We start from the raw sequence: 21152 nt of genomic DNA on the forward strand, positions 1-21152 counted from the left end.
ATCAACATTTTGGAGCCGTTTCTTGGTAAAGGCAAAGCATCACAACCCTCTGCACTTGAAAGAGGTGATGCAATGTAGTCCGTTCTGTGGCGTTAAATCGGTAAGAGACCTAAGAATTTATGGGTGAGTCAGCCCCTGCTCCGGGCAACAAGAGTTTACATCATATCAATGCCTGAGGATAACAGTCATTGATGAACAACAGCCTCTTCAGTGTTGGAATTACCTTGAGGACCTTTACCTCTACCAATGTTCCATTGATTTTGACTGCTGGTTCACGTATTGAAAAAAGTGAGGTAAGTAACATTTTGGGGATTTAAAAAAAAAGTCATACGTAATCACAAAAATGTTGTGTTTTTATCACAGAGGAAGTGTAAACGCAGAGAACTTTTACATTTATACCACTCTACTTCGGCAAAGTTTAAGGAGAGAAATGATCAAGTAAAAATGCACCACTCTGTACACTGGTGCTTTTCTAGACGTCTATATTTATAGTTTTGCTTCGCTTTCATTTCTTTTTGTCTATTCCTCTGTTCATATCTAGGTCTGCTAGTTCCCGGGAGATGTGTTTTTTCTCACAGAACCTTTTGGGAATGTGTCGCCTTTTCTAAACTCTCTGTTTGAGTAAGCATTGCAAGTCAGGAGACTTTTTGCTGCGTCACTACGGTAACCACAGGAGCTGTTTGAGCCTCTGTCTCCCTCATTAATAACTTGTGCTGTGGGTCCCTATTATGCAAGCTCTGAAACCTGAGAGCTGGTCACCTGTTCTGCTACCTGAGCTGGGGGCTCAGGAGAAGGAAGTGTCTGCTGGCTGCCCCATTAGAAAACTGGACAGGAGGAGATTAGGCCAGAGCAACTGCCTGAAGCTCCAGGGATCTCTAGTGGATGTGTTAGCCCACGTCCCCAGGTCTGAGCTGTGTGGTGAAGGTGGTGTAGTTGGAGAGGAGTTGTGGCTGCCGTTGGAGTGGTTCCATACTCACCCCTCTGGGAGTTCCATCCAAAACGAGGTGCAACTTTATTTTGACAGAACAGGAAGTGTCACCTTCAACCCTGAGGAGACTGACTTGACCCCACCTGAGGGCTACTCACATAGCTTTGACTTCTCAGATGACCTTGGCTCCAGACCCCAGTCTACAGTAAGCAGTGATCAGCTCTTTCCATCGGGTACCCTGGGTCATCTGGAGACCGTCAGGATCAGGTGCACCCCTGGGAGAGAATGGGTCAGAGTCTGTACTCTGTCCTCTGTTAGAAACGGGTGGCTGCCTTTACCAACAAGAGGAGTACTATATGAGCTAACCGGCCTTCTCTACCAGGTAAGATATAATTGATCCAAATATGTATTTTTTATTTTATTTATGTAACCTTTATTTAACTAGGCAAGTCAGTTAGAAACAAATTCTTATTTACAATGACGGCCTACCGGGGAACAGTGGGTTAACTGCCATGTTCAGGGGCAGAACGACAGATTTTTACCATGCCAGCTCAGGGATTCAATCCAGCAACCTTTCAGTTACTGGCCCAACACTCTAAGTACTAGGCTACCTGCCTTAACCAACTATATATTAAATCATGCTAAACAAATCGCAGTACAGTAGTAGTTTTAGATTTATTGTTTCGTGTAAGAATTTTTACTTTCCCCTGGTTGAAAACAAAGTTGGTCAGCGTCAGGAAAGGGCTTCTCTCCACGGCTAGTGAGTTAAGTGGAGTTTCTAATCTCTGTAAATTTCTCAGAATCTGTTCTTGCCTCCTGGGGTGCGATTAAAATTGGGTGTTTACAAAGAAATCTTTAGCGACTGGAATGTTCTCCCTCTGTGAATCACTGCTAGAATTCTTATGGATCATCGCTCATGTGACCACATTTCTACCATGCTAGTCAAGGCAATTACCGCATGCTTGAGTTTGTCCCCTTAATTGATGTAATACAAAGCCCAGTTTTTTTAATATAGATCCATCTCTGCAGTGTATGATACCTTTCACTAAAATACTATATTTAAACCAAAATATTAGTTTGCAAAAAATTTTGCAGCAAATTAAAAAAATAGCACTATTTTTCAGAGACAAATTGAACTTCGCATCGACTCCATCAGACGGAAGAGTTATGACAGCGGTGCAATACTCAAAGGTATGTACTGTATTCCATTCCTCCTCTAGGAATAATTACATGGACTGCTAACTATCTTTGTTTTCTAACATTAGATTGAGCTACAATAAGTCAGAGTGGAAGATAAAATAGGTTATGATAGGGGATAGGAAAGAGGAGGAGGGGAACGAGTAAAAAGAAGGGAAGAAAAAAGCACAGCAGACCAACGCACAAGATGACTCCACAACAAATATCTATCAACTGATGCCAGTGAGTCACATCTTCATGAGCTGTGAACTATTTCTCCCATGGCTGTGATTCAGGTCCAGAGAGACATACAATGTCTTCTCTGCTCTCAGTGCTGACTGCTGATGTGTTTATTTGTATATACCCTGGGTACTACACAGTCTGTCTGCTCCCTAACCAGCTGTGAGCCCCCATGGCCTCACACTCTGTTCCCTTCACTGTCAGGCACAGAGAGGATGACTCAATCACTGCTTTCACACACCACAATAAACACAGTCACAAAGCCAATTCTTCATAGACCCTCTCTCTCTCTCTCTCTGTGTTCTAGAAAGTAAAGATGGACCCTTGCCCAAGAGAGAGAGAGGGAGGGAGAGAACAGACACATTTGTAATCATAAACACCCCCCAGGAGCAAAGAAACACACACACACACGCATACAAACAAATAAACAAAGACACATACACACTTGTCTTGTTTATACTTAGGGCTATGTTTCACTGCCTCGTGTTATCGTGTCAATCTGGAGATGCACGGCAGCAAAGTCATGAGAAGTACCCCTGCTGGTACTCCAATTCCCCTATCCTGCATGCTATATGTAAGATAAATAAAAGCAAAATCGAGGGAAAAACCATGCATGCATAATATTCAATTTCCATGTTATTGCATACTTTCATAATCCTGTCCCAATTGATTTTTCTCTGAACTGGAACACGTGATGTAAACATAATTACTTTACAGTATCTTATTCTCAAAACAGCATAACATAGCCTATACAATTACTTCAGTTTGCCTGCTCTCACTATGACATTATAGGGTAAATTGTGTTAAAGTGTTCCATGATTGCCGAAATGTATTACATACATCACACTCTCATTTCAATTTTAAAGTCTTGCTCACTGCATGCCTCCAATGAACATATAGACAATATATTGATAGATCCATCTAAAGCAAGATTCTATCCCAAACCATTCATTTTTCAACAAAATGTGATGGTACATTCACTAACACTGGTTGTTAAGTGCAATTCTGGGCGTTCTCTGGTCGTTAGTTCTATTCGAATGCCAGGTAAAGCAAAACTACCCAAGCGCAGGTTGACATTTTCAGAACTTTGCAGGTTGCTATGGCAAACAAAATTTGTTGAAGCTGAAAAGACAGGAAACTAGCTGCATTTAGTTTCTCTTTAACTGTTTTTTTTTCTTTATAGGCACTATGTATCCATAAAAATCATGTTGATTCGTGATTTAGACTGGCTGAGAAAAGCTGCCTGTCTGGCTCATGTTGATTAGTAAGGGACACATTGGAGATCGAATTTTATTAAATATTGCAACAATGTTGCAAATGTTGATGATAATGTCTAGATATTTTTTACAGTGGAGATCAAGTTTATAAATTGCATGGCTGGGCAGTGAATCTTAAAAATATATAACTAACCCAAGATAGACCACATCCTGTCGTTTCCAATGGGAGCAAATTCATTCTAGTGGGCAGAACAAGCAAGGAGGTGGGCAGAGTCAAGCACGAGCTGGCAAGAACATATTTGTGCGTTCTAGCATGTACTTGCATATTTGCATTAGGGAACGCCTACTCCGTGATTGCGTGTGTGCAATAACTAAATTCGCCCTTCCACTCCTTCTAAACAATAATATAAATATAATAACATAATTAGTCTCATTCCATCTTCTACCACTGCGGGCCACTGGGCTTCCTTTCACCACCATATTTGATAGTGAGTGGAAATTCCAACCGGATGCTTCACATTTATACATCCGGTGAAATATCTGTCTCGTTGTTCTATCTGTGTAAGTAGTGGTGCGTTGCTAGGTAACGACGTAAACGATGGCACTTTTTATGAATGTATTCGCCATGTGTATGTTGTGTAGTATATCATGGGCACGATAGGCTCTAATAATGGGAGATCAATAAGGCCCAAGGGGGTGTGGTATATGACCAATATACCATGGCTAAGGGCTGCTCTTAGACACGATGAAGCGCACAGATGAGACAGCTGTGGGCCTATTGTCTGTCTGTCTGTCTGTCTGTCTGTCTGTCTGTCTGTCTGTCTGTCTGTCTGTCTGTCTGTCTGTCTGTCTGTCTGTCTGTCTGTCTGTCTGTCTGTCTGTCTGTCTGTCTGTCTGTCTGTCTGTCTGTCTGTCTGTCTGTCTGTCTGTCTCCTCTTCGCCAGGACTCTCGACATCTATCCTTCATTGCAAAGTGGACAGAGAAAATAATAGTATGCTTCTTCTCTGAGACCTGTTTCAGTGAGGAAACGTGTAGGCTATGTTTTGTTTTAGATTTTTCCAATGTCTGGAACAAGCAGTAGGCTATATTTTTTGTGTGTTTAACGCCATGTACATATTTCAGAAGGAAAATTAGACGAGAACTGGTCCAAGTCCATGGGTTTTCGAAGTGGGAGGTTCCCCAGCCTACCAACATCTAATATCAACGAGGTAAAAGATAAAACCCTTTTACTATTCTATCTGTGATATATTTGTTATCATATTACTGTGCTTGTCTTATTTTTGTTAGCTTTACAAATGTATTTCTTCTGTACAAATTACTGCAACTTATAGCTAATAAGTACATGGTTATGTGTATCAGTTTTAAAAAGTATATGTTTGATATGGTAATATGGTAATATCATCATCATATCATCATCATCACTATGTTTTAGTACAATTTATGATGCTGAATTAATACATGTCAAAACATCCATTATGGCAGTGTATTCCTTGCTTTTCTAATTAGATTTATGCCATCTAGACAAGGAGGCTATTCACTAGCTCAGCAGTGGCTTTTAGTCCGGAGAAGAACTTTGCCATTCAAATCTATTCGATTAAGTTTGTAAGACATGCAGTCCTCAGACTTTGAGTCAACATGAGTGCAATTTTATGCAGGAACTCGTGGACATGTTATTCTGCTTGGACAAGCCATGGGATGTTTTCACTGCAAACAACAGCCCTTATGTTAACTGACAGTCCCGATCCATCCTGAAAATCAACTATTGTCAGAGAATGGACGTGAACTAACCACTAATATGACACATGTCTGATATGAAGTGAAAGTGTGACAATTGTTTTACCTTCTCATGTACACTTTACTTGTCTTAATTGGCCTGTCTTAAGCTGGATAGCCAGGCAATCCTGGAATGTCAATGTTAAATGTCATGGTTAATTTGTCACTGACTGTTGGGCATCAGGTTACACATCACCATGGTAACAAAAGGAGATCTCAAAATGAGAGCAGGTAGCCGATAATAAGTAATCCCTAGAATATATCACGGGGAAAAGTATTGGATTTTTTTCCCTCACTCTATTTCATATATCTGATAGATGCGCTGTATTTTTACACTGACTATTTCAACACAGCTCTGATATTTTCCTCTGGGTTCCCTCTCCTTAGGCTTCCACCAAGGATATTAGCCCCTCATGGAGCATGTGGAGAGGACAGGGGGAGAGGGCTTCCACATCACCCTCCCTTATGAGGCCGACACACTCTGGGGACTCCCAGAGAGGTGGACATGTACCCCACAGAGGGAGTCCAACCCTGCTGAGGATGGCCAGTGTCCCTAATGTCCTGGGCGGCCGACCAAAGACGGGCTTCTCCTCCATCACCATCACATCCTGCAGGATCTCCCAGTCAGGGGCCAACCGATCACATTATCCCCACCAACCGATCCTGCCTATCAGGCCATCCACATCCCTCAACCCAGTCATGAGTCATGTCCTATCCTCAGCCATTCCAAAGCACTCTCAGGTGGTGACCAGAAACAAGGCCACCATAGTAAAGGTGACAGTGTACAGACAGAGCTACTCTGCATGTGCCAAGGTCCAGATGAGAGGGCCAGGGATGAGGATTGCCTGGCCTGAACACAGGCACAGTTACACAGGTGAGGACAGTCTCAAGGACAATGGAAGCTCCTTCAGGCCTTTCTCACTCCAGCCCTCTTTCCGCTCCTGCGTCCAGCTTGAGGTACGTTGGAGGTCTGCGAACACAGTTCTGTATCTGGACAAGTCACTGTCTATCTCCATAGGACAGCCAGAGGTCACAAAGCCGGTTGTGCACAGGTCCACCCTGTCTCTGTATGTCGGGGGCTCGTCCGACATTGGAACCTCTATGGATTACCCCAAAACACTTCAGGACCTCAGGAGATCTATGGGGGCACTAAGCTGCACCCATAGATGGGACAACTTAGAGACTGATGTGGGTTATAGCAGAGGCTCTTCATCAACCAAAGGGGACTACGAGGTCCCCAAAATGGTCGATACTGATGGTATTAAGAATAGGACATCTGATTTAACTGCACACAATCTTACCTCAGGGTTATTCTCATCAGCCAGAGGAAGAGGCGACTCATACTCCGGGGCCAGTCAGCACAATGGAATTGCAGATGAGCTGTGCTGTCGTCGGCTGAGAAATTCCACACACAGACACCCTGCTTTTAATATCAGCCCAGGTATGAATTTCATCTCCCCATGTCAGGGCAAAACTCTAAAGTACCCATGCAAATCCAGCATCATTCTTTTCAATGGCTCCCCATTTCCGGAGCTGTGTGGATAAAAATCACATTTCCAAGTCTTAACAGCGTACGCAATGCCAGAGCGAGGAGGTCTTATAGGGTGTAAAGTCTCATTTTTAACTCTGCCTCTTACCTTTTGATTTATACCTCATACATTGTTAATAGGATATCTTCCTTACAGACGCAGCGTGTATAGAAATGCACATTGGTGAAAAATCCACAAGTGCTACATTCTCACATAATGGAACACTGTGCTTATGTGAAGGAACAACTCATGCTTCTTTTTTCATTTCATCCCACTCTTTCTTCCAACACATCCTTTGCATACATTATCTACCCTCTCAACCCAGTAAGCGTGGCGGTGTTAGGCTTTCACGGGTGTGACACCGGGTGAAGCGCCCCAGGGAAAGAATGAGTATATTGTTTTAAACGATCTCACTCCCCAGGCTGGTTGTGGAGGCTAGCTTATGGCTCAGAGGACAGACGAGAAGCACTGCCTGAAATAAAATTAGGCCAGGAGTCAGCTTTGAGAAGCACTGCACAATACCTAGGGTCTCTGTATACCCTCTCTGGTATTGTACTGAAAAATGGCATTGTGGAGTTCACAGCACCTGAGTGGCATTGTATCCTTAGTTTTGTCCATTGTGGATTTATTGGAGAGGTTTGTTTGTAATTAGATGTAATTTGCCAAGGTTCTAGCTCTTGTTTCGAAGGTACTGTGTTTTTTCTGAGGGGCATTGTAGGGTATCTATTTTGAGTGGCATTGCAGAGTATCTATTTTGAGTGGCATTGCAGAGTTCACAGCGTCTGTGTGGTATTGTGCCCTTATTTTGTCCTTTGTGAATTTATTGGAGAGGTTTGTTTGTACAAATGACTACCTCTTTTTCAAAGGGACTACTCTGTGCCTTGAGGGGCATTGTAGGGTAGCCATAAGAACCTAGAATGCTTACAATCTATAGTATGTCCAAGGGTACGTGTTATGGAAGTCTCCTAGACACTGCAGAGTATACATCATGTATGAGCAGAACAGTGCCGTGTCTATCATTTGATCAGTACGCATCAGTTACACTCACACCAGGGAGGTAAAGCTTGGCTCATTGCGGCAGTGCATGTAGTACTGCAAGCATATAGACCACATATACGTGCTCTGGCTGGACTCCTAGTGGACTCATCTACTGGCCCAGGTCACAGAGTGATGGATTCTGGGTACAGTGCAAGTGTAGATAAACATAAATATACACATTAAATACACATTAAGATACAAAACACAGTCAATTAAAACATTATATCCTGGCATGACTTCCACCGGAACGCAAAGAGTTTGATGCATCTGGTGGACATAAGGCTTTATATAGGCTACAACGTTTTAAAGGCCATGATTTAATATAATCATCCATTTAGTCACATGTGTTTTGGATCGTGCATCAAGGACCGGAACATAACAGTTTTTTCCTCAACAAAAAAGATTGACCCACAGTTAAAGTGCACTATTCATTTAGAATCAACAACTTCAGCAGAGTGTTCCAACTCGAAATGATGATTTTTTTTCATTCGTTTTTTTTATTTCACCTTTATTTAATCAGGTAGGCCAGTTGAGAACAAGTTCTCACTTACAACTGCGACCTGGCCAAGATAAAGCAAAGCAGTGCGACAAAAACAACAACACAGAGTTACACATGGGATAAACAAACGTACAGTCAATAACACAATAGAAAATCTGTATACAGATTGAAATAAGGCGGTAAGGCAATAAATAGGCCATAGTGGCGAAGTAATTACAATTTAGCAATTAACACTGGAGTGATAGATGTGCATATGATGATGTGCAAATATAAATACTGGTGTGCAAAAGAGCAGAAAAAAACAAATATGGGGATGGGGTAGGTAGTTGGTTGGATGGGCTATTTACAGATGGGCTGTGTACAGCTGCAGCGATCGGTAAGCTGCTCTGACAGCCGTTGCTTGAAGTTAGTGAGGGAGATATACAGTAAGTCTCCAACTTCAGTGATTTTTGCAATTCGTTCCAGTCATTTGCAGCAGAGAACTGGAAGAAAAGGCGGCCAAAGAGGTGTTGGCTTCGGGGATGACCAGTGAAATATACCTGCTGGAGCGCATGCTACGGGTGGCTGTTGCTATGGTGACCAGTGAGCTGAGATAAGGCGGAGCTTTATCTAGCAAAGACTTATAGATGACCTGGAGCCAGTGGATTTGGCAACGAATATGTAGAGAGGACCAGCCAACGAGAGCATACAGGTCGCAATGGTGGGTAGTATATGGGGCTTTGGTGACAAAACGGATGGCACTGTGATAGACTGCATCCAATTTGCTGAGTAGAGTGTTGGAGGCTATTTTGAAAATGACATCGCCGAAGTCAAGGATCGGCAGAATAGTCAGTTTTACGAGGGTATGTTTGGCAGCATGAGTGAAGGAGGCTTTGTTGCAAAGTAGGAAGCCGATTCTGGATTTAACTTTGGATTGGAGATGCTTAATGTGAGTCTGTAAGGAGAGTTTACAGTCCAGCCAGACACCTAGATATTTATAGTTGTCCACATATTCTAAGTCAGAACCGTCCAGAGTAGTGATGCTAGGCGGGTGGGCGGGTGCAGGCAGCGATCGGTTGAAGCATGCATTTAGTTTTACTAGCGTTTAAGAGCAGTTGGAGGCCACGGAAGGAGTGTTGTATGGCATTGAAGCTTGTTTGGAGGTTTGTTAGCACAGTGTCCAAAGAAGCGCCAGATGTATACAGAATGGTGTTGTATGCGTAGAGGTAGATCAAAGAGTCACCCGCAGCAAGAGTGACATCATTGATATATACAGAGAAAAGAATCGGCCCGAGAATTGAACCCTGTGGCACCCCCATAGAGACTGCCAGAGGTTTGGACAACAGGCCCTCCGATTTGACACACTGAACTCTATCTAAGAAGTAGTTAGTGAACCAGACGAGGCAGTCATTAGAGAAACCAAGGCTGTTGAGTCTGCCGATAAGAATACGGTGATTGACAGAGTCGAAAGCCTTGGCCAGGTCGATGAAGACGGCTGCACAGTACTGTTTTTTTTTTCAATGGTAGTTATGATATCGTTTAGGACCTTGAGCGTGGCTGCACAAGCAGTTCTGGGGGGGGGGGGGGGGGGCCCTAAATGTGGAGTATGAAATAATTTGTACATAACTCATTTTTGCTCTCATTCTTTTTTTACATCCATTATTAGACAGTGGCAACGATGATGATTATGAACATGGTCTTTTGCCTGCTAATGCCTGCAATGCAGTGAAGAAAACGATATGACACCAATAACGTCTAATGTAACTGGCCCCTCTAACAGTACAACTGGCCCCAGCTTGGCCCCCCCAGTTGAAATGGTCTAGAACCGCCACTGCGTGGCTGAGGTGGACCCGTGACCAGCTCGGAGACCGGATTGCATAGCGGAGAAGGTACGGTGGAATTCGAGATGGTCGATGATCTGTTTGTTCACTTGGCATTCAAAGACTTTAGAAAGGCAGGGCAGGATGATAGGGATAGCCTTCATGACTGCTATTTGACTAATCCATAAGGTTTTGGTATTTTTACGTTATACGATAAACGGACCTCTTATCTTTTTTTCCATAAAAGCACAGAAACAAAAACGTGGGATTTTTTTCATATATGAAAAAACATGAAAATGTTTTCTAATGTTAGTCGTAGCTAGTACCCTAGTCAAGGATGCATCGATGCAATATTGGCACTCAACATTTTGTTACAGACCAACGAAACACAAGTAGTCCTTGAATTTGTAGGTTTAAAATATCCCTCTAGTGGCCAGGGTTGACCTATAAATGAAATGCCATTGTTTGGTGGATATAAAGTCTAAGATCTAGGCTGATTTTTGTGCCAGGATATAATCAGTGCCACCTGTTGAGGTTAGCATAGGGAAAACGTGTGCCATGTTATCTCATGGGACCAGCTACAATTTAACGTTCTGTCACGTGCAAGTAAATTGACGATTTTAATTGGCTGATACACATTTTGTGCTGGAGAACCTGTTGGTTGCTTATTTTCGCAAGTACGGACCAAATGTATTGAAGCCGGAGTATTTACCGGTGTTATAAACTCGCCATACTCTGGCTCCGTTTGCTGCATTGCTTACTATACCGATGACAGCGTTGAAATAGTCTGACTTGGTACATAGATTTCTTGTTTGTTGGCGCCAGAGCATTTGATGGTGTGTTCTTCCTATGATAAATGATTGTGTCTGATATTAAATGGGTCTGTTTTTAAAGGAGGTGGAGGAGAGGGGGTTAGAGAGTGCAGGATAGATGCACTGTCATCATGGTTTACATTATTCATGCAGTATGCACGTGTCTTTTTCTCTGCTTTACTCACTGAGTCGTGGAGAGTAGGGGTCAGTTAGAGGGCTCAACAATTTTGCCTCTTCTCCAGAGCCCAGTTTTTCAAAAGTTATCTATCAGATTTTGGAAAGGATTAAATGTATTCATTCTATTTCTATAAATGTCATCCTATCTGATAGGAGTAATCCAGATAGATCATTTTTGAAAAACTGGGCCCTGGTCATATACTCCAGATCACAAAGAACTCAACTCTCACTCAGCCCTCATGTTCATTTTACCTATGTTAGATGTGATGTAAAAATACAAAGCCACATTTTAAAAAGGGCCAAATGGCTTCTCTGCAAATGATTCTAGGTTATCTGAAAACCTCTTTGTTTCTCAATCACAAAAAGAAAAATCTGAATTGATGTCTGACATTGCAGTATAGTCACAGTATTGTAATAAACTGCCTGTATATGAGATGCACTCTTTTTACCATCCATGCAAAATGTAATCGACAATGTTTGATGAAGAGTTAACTGCATATGCACTGGAATATACAGGTTACTACCAAAAGAAAGGAAACACCTAAATAAAATGTCTTAATAGGGCGTTGGGCCTCCACGAGCCAGAACAGGTTCAATGCACCTTGCCATATATTCTACAAGTGTCTGGAACTCTATTGGAGGGATGAAACTCCATTCTTCCACGAGAAATTCCATAATTTGGTGTTTTGTTGATGGTAGTGGAAAATGCTGTCTCAGGTGCCGCTCCAGAATCTTCCATAAGTGTTCAATTGGGTTGAGATCTGGTGACTGAGACACACACGTTAAAGCCCCCTATGCTCGTTTGAGACCGCTATACCACTCTTCTAAAGTCACTGAGATTTCTTCATCTACAATACAATTTCATTGTCCGTAGTTACAGCGAACAACAGAAATGTGTCTTCTGCACTCTTAATTTCACACACACATGCTTTCCTTGAGGAGTGTAGCGCTTAACACCGTTTCCTTGAAGGCAACTCATGTCGCACACACACGCACACACACACTGCGCTACTGGAGAAAATGTTGTGGAGTTAAGAGCCTTGCTCAAGGGCTCAACGGTAGGGGATTGTTGTTAGGATATGAACACAGCAGCCCTCCAGTTACCAGATCAATTTCCCCCTGTTTATCCAGCGCCCTACCTGGGATTCGAACAGGCGACTTTTCGGATACAGGTCCAATTTCTCAGCTGCTGTGCTACCTACAACCCGTAGCCATAGTAGCCAAAATAATGGGCAACTAGGCATTTCTATACATAACCCTGAGCATGATGGGATGTTTTAATTGCCAAAAGATATTCTCTGGTACTTTTGTATACTTTTTAGCCAGTATTTCTGAAAGTAGCGCTCACTAACCAAAATGGTCCCTGAAAATGTTGTACTACGTCACAAATGTGCAGATATGTGCACCACGTTATTGCTCTCTCTCTCTCTCTCTCTCTCGCTCTGCTGTGTGTGCATTTTGCTAGCTGTCACTCAAATGGTGAGGGGCTGAAGCTCATTGGCTGAAACTCGAATTGGCTCACGTGGGGGTAAATCTAGGAAAATGGTGCCGCACAGTTTCCAGAAAACAGTCGTTTTCAAAATAGGGATTTCATGGCTAATTGAGGTAAGACAGTAATTCTGACACATCCAGCCCAAAGGTTGAAAAAAATACTTACTAGTTGCCAAAGTACTGGAGCATGTCTTTAATTAACTCAGGAACAACAACTTTGTCGAAACACCTGCTTTTAATATACTTTGTATCCCTCATTTACTCAAGTGCCTCATTTAATTTTGTCAGTTACCTGTACAGTATGTGTTCTGTTTTCTGTCTCTGCCAATCAAAGTAGATACTAGGACATGGGGAAGACAGTCACTACGTAAGGAGAGTGATGAAAGACAAGGACACTCCAGAGAAGATTTGCATGTTGCTGAGTATTTCTGTCCACACCAAGCAGACACCTGCCAATCACAACTGACAGTTGATCCTCAGGATATCAAACCCAGAGGCTTCAGTCTCAAAGTATGTGTGGATCAATATCACTCTATCTTCTGAAATCATTTTCCTGTATGTATCATTATAATATATACTATAATATTATATGGTATGATGCTGTATGGTCACTGTGTGAAAATTCTTTATCTGAAATTTGAAAAGATATCGGCATCTATAGAGAGACGATTTTGGTTGAGTTTCTAGCACTGCAATCGACGAGTAAAGAGTAATCTGTGAGTGAAGGACTTTCTTTCAAAAGGAATGTTTCTTCTACTTTATTGAAGAATAGCTCCTTCACATTCATTAGCGAGACCTTTACCATTCTGTCTAAACTGGTGCCAGTCAAAGTCAAAAATGCTTTTATTTTCCCTGCACTCTTAGAAAAAAAATGTGCTATCTGAAACCTTAAAGGGTTCTTCGGCTGTCCCCATATGAGAACCCTTTGAATAACCATTTTTGGTTACAGGTTGAACCCTTTTGGTTCCATGTCTACAGAGGGTTCTACATGGAACCCCAAAAAGTTATCCTATGGGGACAGCCGGAGAACCCTTTTGGAACCTTTTTCTCTAAAAGTGTGGCTGAAGAATAAAACTCCAATGTGAAACACCTTTATGAGGGGATTGCAAAGGAAGAAGGGTTTGCAAAGAGTTTTACTTGTAAGACCCTTTACCTATATCCATTATTACAGAGGACTATGTGGAGTTGATTACCATATTACATCTATCCATTACAATCTGCAAGGAGAGTCATCAAGGGCAGAGGCATCTTTTCAGAATAACAGAATAGAATGTAGGCTTTTTTTCTTTTACCAAGATGAGTGGGCCAGTGCTGGCTAGCAGTAACTAAACAAGCAGCTTATACTTTCCTCCCTCCCTGCTCCCTCTCTCCTCCCCAGGAGGCCCTGGAGATGTTCCGGCCAGACTTCATCAGCCGCTCCCAGGGCAGAATGAGGAGTCTGGAGCAGAGGGCCAGGCAGAGGAAGGCCCTGCAGTGTGCTGACCTAGACCAGGTGCAGGGTCTCTGGGAGGAGAAAAGTAGGCATAGGAGGAACTGCACCAAGCCCGACCCGCTCAGTGGTACGGTGATGGAATATGTCTGACATACAGTACGAGTAGGAACACACTGTTTAGTGATTTCTCAATCCTAGTCCAGGGGAACAGCTTTGCTCTCTGCTGGTCGTTATTAAGTACTGCAGCTCCATTGAAGCGCAGTCTTGTTTACGTCCAACTCCACAACCAAAATGGTTATTATCGGTGAATTTCATGGATTTACCATCTTTAGTCGCTATCATGTTTTTTTGAAAGTTGCTACAGCACTAATGACACACACTTTTTTCAGGGAAAGAACGCCACATACTACAGAATGTTAGACATTTCCTTTCCCAGTATGACAGTACTTTACAATACAGTATAGACCAGTCTCTCCAAAACCCTAACTCTGGCTGCTCGCTCCCACTCCTGCTTAGCCTTCTATGAAGGTAATAATGCAAGCTAAATATAGACCCTCAGACTCACATCTTAATTATGCAGTGCTGACTGTTGGTCTCAGTGATGAGCTGACAGGAGTCCGTCAAACCCCTCGGCTCTCAGAAGGACAGGAGTAATGAAGCCTAGTAAGGAAAGTGGAAAGTGTGTGTGTGTGTGTGTTTTCCTGACAGATGCTTGTGTGTTTCCCAGATAACCTTTTCAAACCCAGAGAGAGGGCCATATCAGGGAAGGAGATGCGGCTACGCTCCAGACGGTAGGTTTACAGACAGAGCTGTATTGTGACGTGTCAGTCTCTTGCCTACCTCTGTTTCACACACACACACACACTCGCATGCATGCACGCAAAACACACTGTGGATGTCAGACAGCCGAACGTCTGTCTTGATTGGAGATATGAACTACCGTCTGTATCCCGTTATCATGATTTTCTTTACTCGCTGTTTTATCTGAGAAGGCACACCTGATTAGAGGATACGTTCCCATTGTCATGTTTTTAATCTGACTGGGTCGATCTGGGAACAAATTGACTATTTATGTGAGTGAAAAAGGAGCCAGTGTGATGTTGGTTTTATCAGTGGATCCAGTTTTGGCCTTTGTGGGTTTGTGCAGATAAAGCTTCCTTTCTATGGTGACGATTTTCTGGGAATAGCTGAGTTGCCCCTGGCCTGCTAATTCTAGAATATTCCCCTTCACAAGCTTAACCTACCATGTCTAACCATCCCTTTTTACTTAGGATTTACAACAAGCTCCCTGAGGTCACTAAGAAGAAGGAGGAGGAGAAAAGCAGAGTGGTATCGCAGACCAACAGATTGCGGGCAGAGCTTTTTAAAAAGGTATGTTTAGTTGGTGCTGGGACTTTGTGATAAAATATTCACCACATAGTTGTATACACCGTAGCCATGTCTGAAAATTCAAATACAGAACAACTGCATTGCTAACTAAAGTGTTGAAGACTGCGTTATGAGTGCATAGGGAGGCATTAAATGTGCTTGTAAAACTTGTAGTGTTTGAGGTTTAATAAGGCCTCTAAAGTTTGTCATTTCCACTTTGAAATTTCAGACTTGATTTTCCCCAAAAATAGTAATAATTCATAGTTAGGCATTCAATATGCTTAACTTAACACACGGAAGGTTAAGAAGGTCATACGATAAGAACAACGTATGCAACATTGCAATACAGTTAGAAGGCCTATTTAAAATAATAATCTTTCACTGGATATTTAGATGAGGTGCCATTTGAAAAACGGTATAATTCTCTAAGACAAATGCATTTCAGCATGCTCCTTTCACAATCTATGTCCAGCAGAGGCCGCTGTTTGACTTCTTAATAGAATTTCCTTCATACTGTAATTTGTCATCGAAATGTCTTCACAATCAATATCTGTGCACTGGTGTTATCACCTATTCATGTTCCACTGTTGCTTCAGTGAAATGAGATGGATCCAGGTATTGTTGAGAAGACACATGTCATTTGTGATTTTAAAAGTTCCTGAATGGCAGCTCTATGGACACTCACGGACACATTGGGTCCTTGGATTAGCACAGATCTAGTGTGTAGGGGCTCTTTTAACAAGCCAATGTGCCCTTGATGATTGGAGGGCAAGTTGTCATAAACTCATATAAACTGACAAACATATTCTGGTTCACCCGTACCCTTCATTCAAATTCCCATTACACCAAAACCAGGAAGGACATTGATGGCCTCGATATCAGTCAGGTGTACAGTGTAACAAGTGGAATGAGGAGACATTTCCAATTTACTCTGAGATAATTAAGATACCCTTGTATGTCTGGGGTTTCCTTTAGTTAGATACCCAAGGTGGTTTGAAGGTGACTGGGTTGTCTCATTCAGTGTCACTCAAACTGAATTAAATGCATGGTAGCACCCAGTAAAGAGTCAGACCTCTTACAAATCCCACTCGATAAAATGCCAAGGGGTACAAAGTTCGAGCTCTTCACTCAGGCGTGTCAAGTGGTGTACATGGTGGTATCTGTATGCCTGTGCATGAGTGTTTGTTACGCATACAGAAAATAATCCTGCAGCAACAGGAAATGTGGATGATAAAAAATTACAATTTTGTCGAGGTTGATACGTTTTTCATAAGGGAAAATCAAGTCTGACATTTTAAAGTGGAAATTACAAACTTCAGAAGCCTTTTTAAACCTCAAACACTACAAGTTGTACATTTCCTCCAATGGGTTGATCAAATTGAGATCCTATACATCTGTATACACGTTTGTGGAAAGAGAATCAATCTATTAGGTGTGTTTTATGAGGGACGCAGCCATATACTTTGTGTACAGCATTTCCTTATGGCTGGTTACTCTCTCTGTTATGGCACCTGATCCTTCCTCCTCTTATTTCTAGTACATCAAATCAAAATCAAATCAAATTGTATTTGTCACATGCGCCGAATACAACAGGTGTAGACTTTACTGCGAAATGCTTACTTACGAGCCCTTTCCCAACAATACAGAGTTAAAAAGTAAGAAAAATGTGCTAAATAGAAAAAGGCAATAGTAACACAATAAAATAACAATAACAAGGCTATATACAATAAGTACCAGTACCGAATGTGCAGGGGTACAAGATAGTTGAGGTGAGGTAATATGTATACGTAGGTTGGGGTAAAAGTGACTCGGCAATCAGGATTGATAATAAACAGAGTAGCAGCTATGTGTGTGTGTGTGGGGTCAGTATAGTATCTGTGAGTGTATGAGTAGAGTCCAGTGAATGTGCATAGAGCCAGTGCAAGAGAGTCAGTGCAAAAGAAAAGGGGAGTCAATGTAAATAGGTAGCCATTTGATTAACTGTTCATGGCTTGCGGGTAGAAGCCGTTCAGGAGGCTTGTGGTCCCAGACTTGGCGCTCCGGTACCGCTTGCCGTGTGGTAGCAGAAAGAACAGTCTATGACTTGGTTGGCTGGAGTCTTTGACAATTTTTAGGGCCTTCCTCTGACACCGCCTGGGATATAGGTCCTGGATGGCAGGGAGCTCGGCCCCAGTGATGTACTGCACCGTACGCACTACCCTCTTTAGCGCCTTACGCTCGGATGCCAAGCATTTGCCATCCAAGTGGTGATGCAGCATTCAAGATGCTCTCAATGGTGCAGCTTTAGAACTTTTTGAGGATCTGAGGGCCCATGCCAAATCTTTTCAGCCTGCTGAGGGGGAAGAGGCATTGTCATGCCCTCTTCACGAATGTGTTGGTGTGTTTGGACTATGATAGGTCCTTAGTGATGTGGACACTGCAGAACTTGAAGCTCTCGACCCACTCCACTACAGCCATGTCACATGGGTTGAACCAGAAGTAATACGGAAGAGAGCTTTTGTTTTAGCAATGTTTTGCCCAGTTGTCTGCCATGTGGACGCCTCATTTCAGATCAGCAGTACGTTGGTCTAGGAGCAAAAATGTTGATCAATTCAGTTGTCAATTCAGAAAGTTTATTGAAATTGCAATGGAAAATCCTCATGGAAAACAATGAGCAATTTTCAATTCATTAGGAGAATTTCGTTTGACTTCCGGAAGAGTATGTTTGCAAAGCTTAGGACATATTGTAGAAAGGCAGCTTTATATGGCTAAAGTGAGATTGCTTCAGTATAAGAGGAGAGTTATAGCATTGTATGCTGTTTAGCCAGATAGCAGGTCATCGTTATTCCTCCACTGGGACTTGGCTATCCACCTCAGGGGACAGACAGTTGATGGAAGTGAAAGCCAATTTAAAAAGGAGGAATCTTTTCCATTTGCAAAACAGCTGATTTCAGAAGACTGAAATAAAGTCTAGCCAAGGATTTGTGTATTTGCCAGTCTTTGATTTCTAAATGATTTGTATGTTGTTTTGCAGAAACTTCTGGACCAGATCCTGCAGAGATGAATAAGGACAAATACGAGATGTTCCCTACTAAACCTTCAACTCACGTACTTCAATCACCATCCTCCTAGGATTCATGACCTTACACTCACTTAATATGCAATGTCAGTCATCGTTGCCATACCTACAGTATACCTTGATTTTATATGGAATAATGAGAGTACTTCCAAGAAAACATTCACACTGCTCTTGTTCGTATCACTCTTTTATTCAAGCTTACATGTGTCAGCCTCTTGGCCTTCGTCAGAGCTTATTCGTATGTACATTAATTCCATAGCATTTATCCAAGCTCCTGACAGGATCACTGACACTGTACACACCTGAGAGAGGAATGAACTGGAATGATTATGTTGTACTCTCCATACTGACCAACATTTATTAACTTTATAATGGTAATGGAATTGATAGGGTTGAATCATACTGTTGTGTATCGAGCTACATTATAAGTGACAGTCTGAAGGCTAGGGCCATGAGGTTTTGTGGAAACCTGCTATTGATACGGTTCTGTAAATATGACATAAACTGCCTACTCTCTCCAATCCTCACACCTTGTAAACATCCACCTCAATTGACATAACTGACATTTTCAACCAAAATAAAATTATATTTTTCTATAAGAAATGTTTTATATTCAGTCAGCTGGAGACCAATCTACATTGCTGCAGGGTTAGTCATAGCCACGTTTTTAAAAAGATATGACATTCTCAGTAGAACAATTGTTGGAAGACAAATGTAGGCCTTTAAGGCATTGGTTGTTGTAAGAGCAATGGCATGATTAGGTTTATCAGTTATGGTAAGATGGAATGATTCTCTGCCTTACAGCAAATGTCTATGTTTTTGCTTTCTATCACTGAATGATTTAATGCTCCTGTAAGTATGTTGTCATTGTTCTCTCAATTATAGTAAAGCTGTCTATCGAAATTCAATTTTCGTTTAATTTAATAATTATTCTATTTCAGAGTTTAAAATGTGTTGGGTTGGAACATTGGTGCAAAAAGAAAAAAAAGAGAATCACCTTGACTTGTCATTTATCTGTGTCTGAGATGTGTAGAGCTGAGAGAGAGAGTGTCAGTCGTCACTGACTTCATGTCCGCATTGGGGCTTGTGGAGCCTCCCATCCGGAACACTGAAATGCCCAGCTAATGGAACTCAGGAGACAGGGAGCATCTGTGAAAGAGCCCTTTGTCGTGGAGGTCCTTGATAGCAACATAAGACAGAAGGTTACTTATGAAAGATGGGTGGTTGGTCTGGTTGGTCCGGGTGGATGGTTGGGTGTATATCACAAAATTCTAGCAACCCGAGGGTTGCGTATTCGACTCACATCATGGACAACTTTAGATTTTAAATAATTAGAAACTTTCAAAACTGCTTTTTAAAAATGACTTACTACTTTGTAGCTACATTGCAACTACTTAGCATGTTAGCCAACCCTTCCTCTAACCCTAACCTTAACCATTTAACCTAACTGGACCCACAAATTAATACATACCATACCAAATGTACCATACCATTTCTCTGTTAAGTCTACCCCTGAGTCCAGCTTGCACAGCCCAGGATTACATGTGAAACAGGAGACAGGCAGCTAAACAAAATCTAGTCTGACCATCTTCATGCTGTATGGGTCCAACCCTCAGCAGCGTTGGAAGAAAGCGGATGTTTCTGGTTTTCAGGGATACAGTAGTTTCAGCCTAACTTCTGTTTCCCCTGAAAAACAGAAGTTGGGACTCCCCACAGGCATCTTTCTACGCCTGCTACGTTAGGTTAGGGGCCCTTATAACAGAGAGAATTGTGGCATTATACAACCATATTAGACACAGGCAGAACAGAACATTGAAACTATTCATGTACAGTCCATAGAGTGTCTAAATGCCCCTTTAGGCTAAACGGGTTCTTTTAACGATAACCACAAATCACTGTATTGATAGAACTGACCTTCTCTTGGGAATTACTTTCTGTAGCCACCAAGCCATGTAGCCCTGTTCCAGTGGCTGAGCACAGACTGACAGCCATTAGATTATGAGGCGAGGGATGCCTATCAGTCTAGGTTTCTCAAGAGCATACAGCAGCAAAAGATCATATCGCCTACTGCCTGGGCACACACTTGTTGAATAAATGTTGTTTCCATGTAATTTCAATGAAATTAGACGTTGAATTGGAAAACAACCTCTCACTCAACGTCAACAAAACAAAGGAGATGATCGTGGACTTCAGGAAACAGCAGAGGGTGCACCTCCCTATCTACATAAATGGGACCGCAGTGGAGAAGGTGGAAAGCTTCAAGTTCCTTGGCATACACATCACTGACAAACTGAAATGGACCACCCACACAGACAGTGTGGTGAAGAAGGCGCAACAGAGCCTCTTCAACCTCAGGAGGCTAAAGAAATGTGGCTTGTCACCTAAAACCCTCACAAACTTTTTTACAGATGCACAATTGAAAGCATCCTGTCGGGCTGTATCACCGCCTGGTACGGCAACTGCACCGCCCGCAACCGCAAGGCTCTCCAGAGGGTGGTGCGATCTGCCCAGCGCATTACCGGGGGCAAACTACCCACCCTCCAGGACACCTACAGCATCCCATGTTACAGGAAGGCCAAAAAGATCATAAAGGACACCCCGCTATCATCCAGAA

The 21152-nt window shown here is 42.4% G+C and overlaps 1 protein-coding gene across 1 annotated transcript; it reads left to right on the top strand.

Annotated features, from left to right (window-relative positions):
* Positions 1 to 547: 547 nt before the first annotated feature.
* Positions 548 to 19446, top strand: LOC106577033 (chromosome ssa18 C10orf90 homolog). Its single transcript, XM_014154698.3, has 9 exons — positions 548 to 1310; positions 2053 to 2119; positions 4685 to 4770; positions 5723 to 6776; positions 13015 to 13190; positions 14059 to 14239; positions 14840 to 14903; positions 15384 to 15483; positions 18494 to 19446. Exons 1-9 carry the CDS (start codon positions 729 to 731, stop codon positions 18521 to 18523), a joined length of 2340 nt encoding a protein of 779 aa, XP_014010173.1. The 5' UTR covers positions 548 to 728; the 3' UTR covers positions 18524 to 19446.
* Positions 19447 to 21152: the final 1706 nt, after the last annotated feature.

The sequence above is a fragment of the Salmo salar genome, chromosome 18, assembly GCF_965601325.2.
Source record: "Salmo salar chromosome 18, fSalSal1, whole genome shotgun sequence".
In the NCBI taxonomy this organism is placed as follows: domain Eukaryota; kingdom Metazoa; phylum Chordata; class Actinopteri; order Salmoniformes; family Salmonidae; genus Salmo; species Salmo salar.

Bases quoted from the DNA above. Each gene is read 5' to 3' on its own strand.
- LOC106577033 (XM_014154698.3), top strand. From the start codon at position 729: ATGCAAGCTCTGAAACCTGAGAGCTGGTCACCTGTTCTGCTACCTGAG. The intron at 1,311-2,052 runs GTAAGATATAAT...ACTATTTTTCAG, and splicing joins TAACCGGCCTTCTCTACCAG to AGACAAATTGAACTTCGCAT. The intron at 15,484-18,493 runs GTATGTTTAGTT...GTTGTTTTGCAG, and splicing joins GGGCAGAGCTTTTTAAAAAG to AAACTTCTGGACCAGATCCT.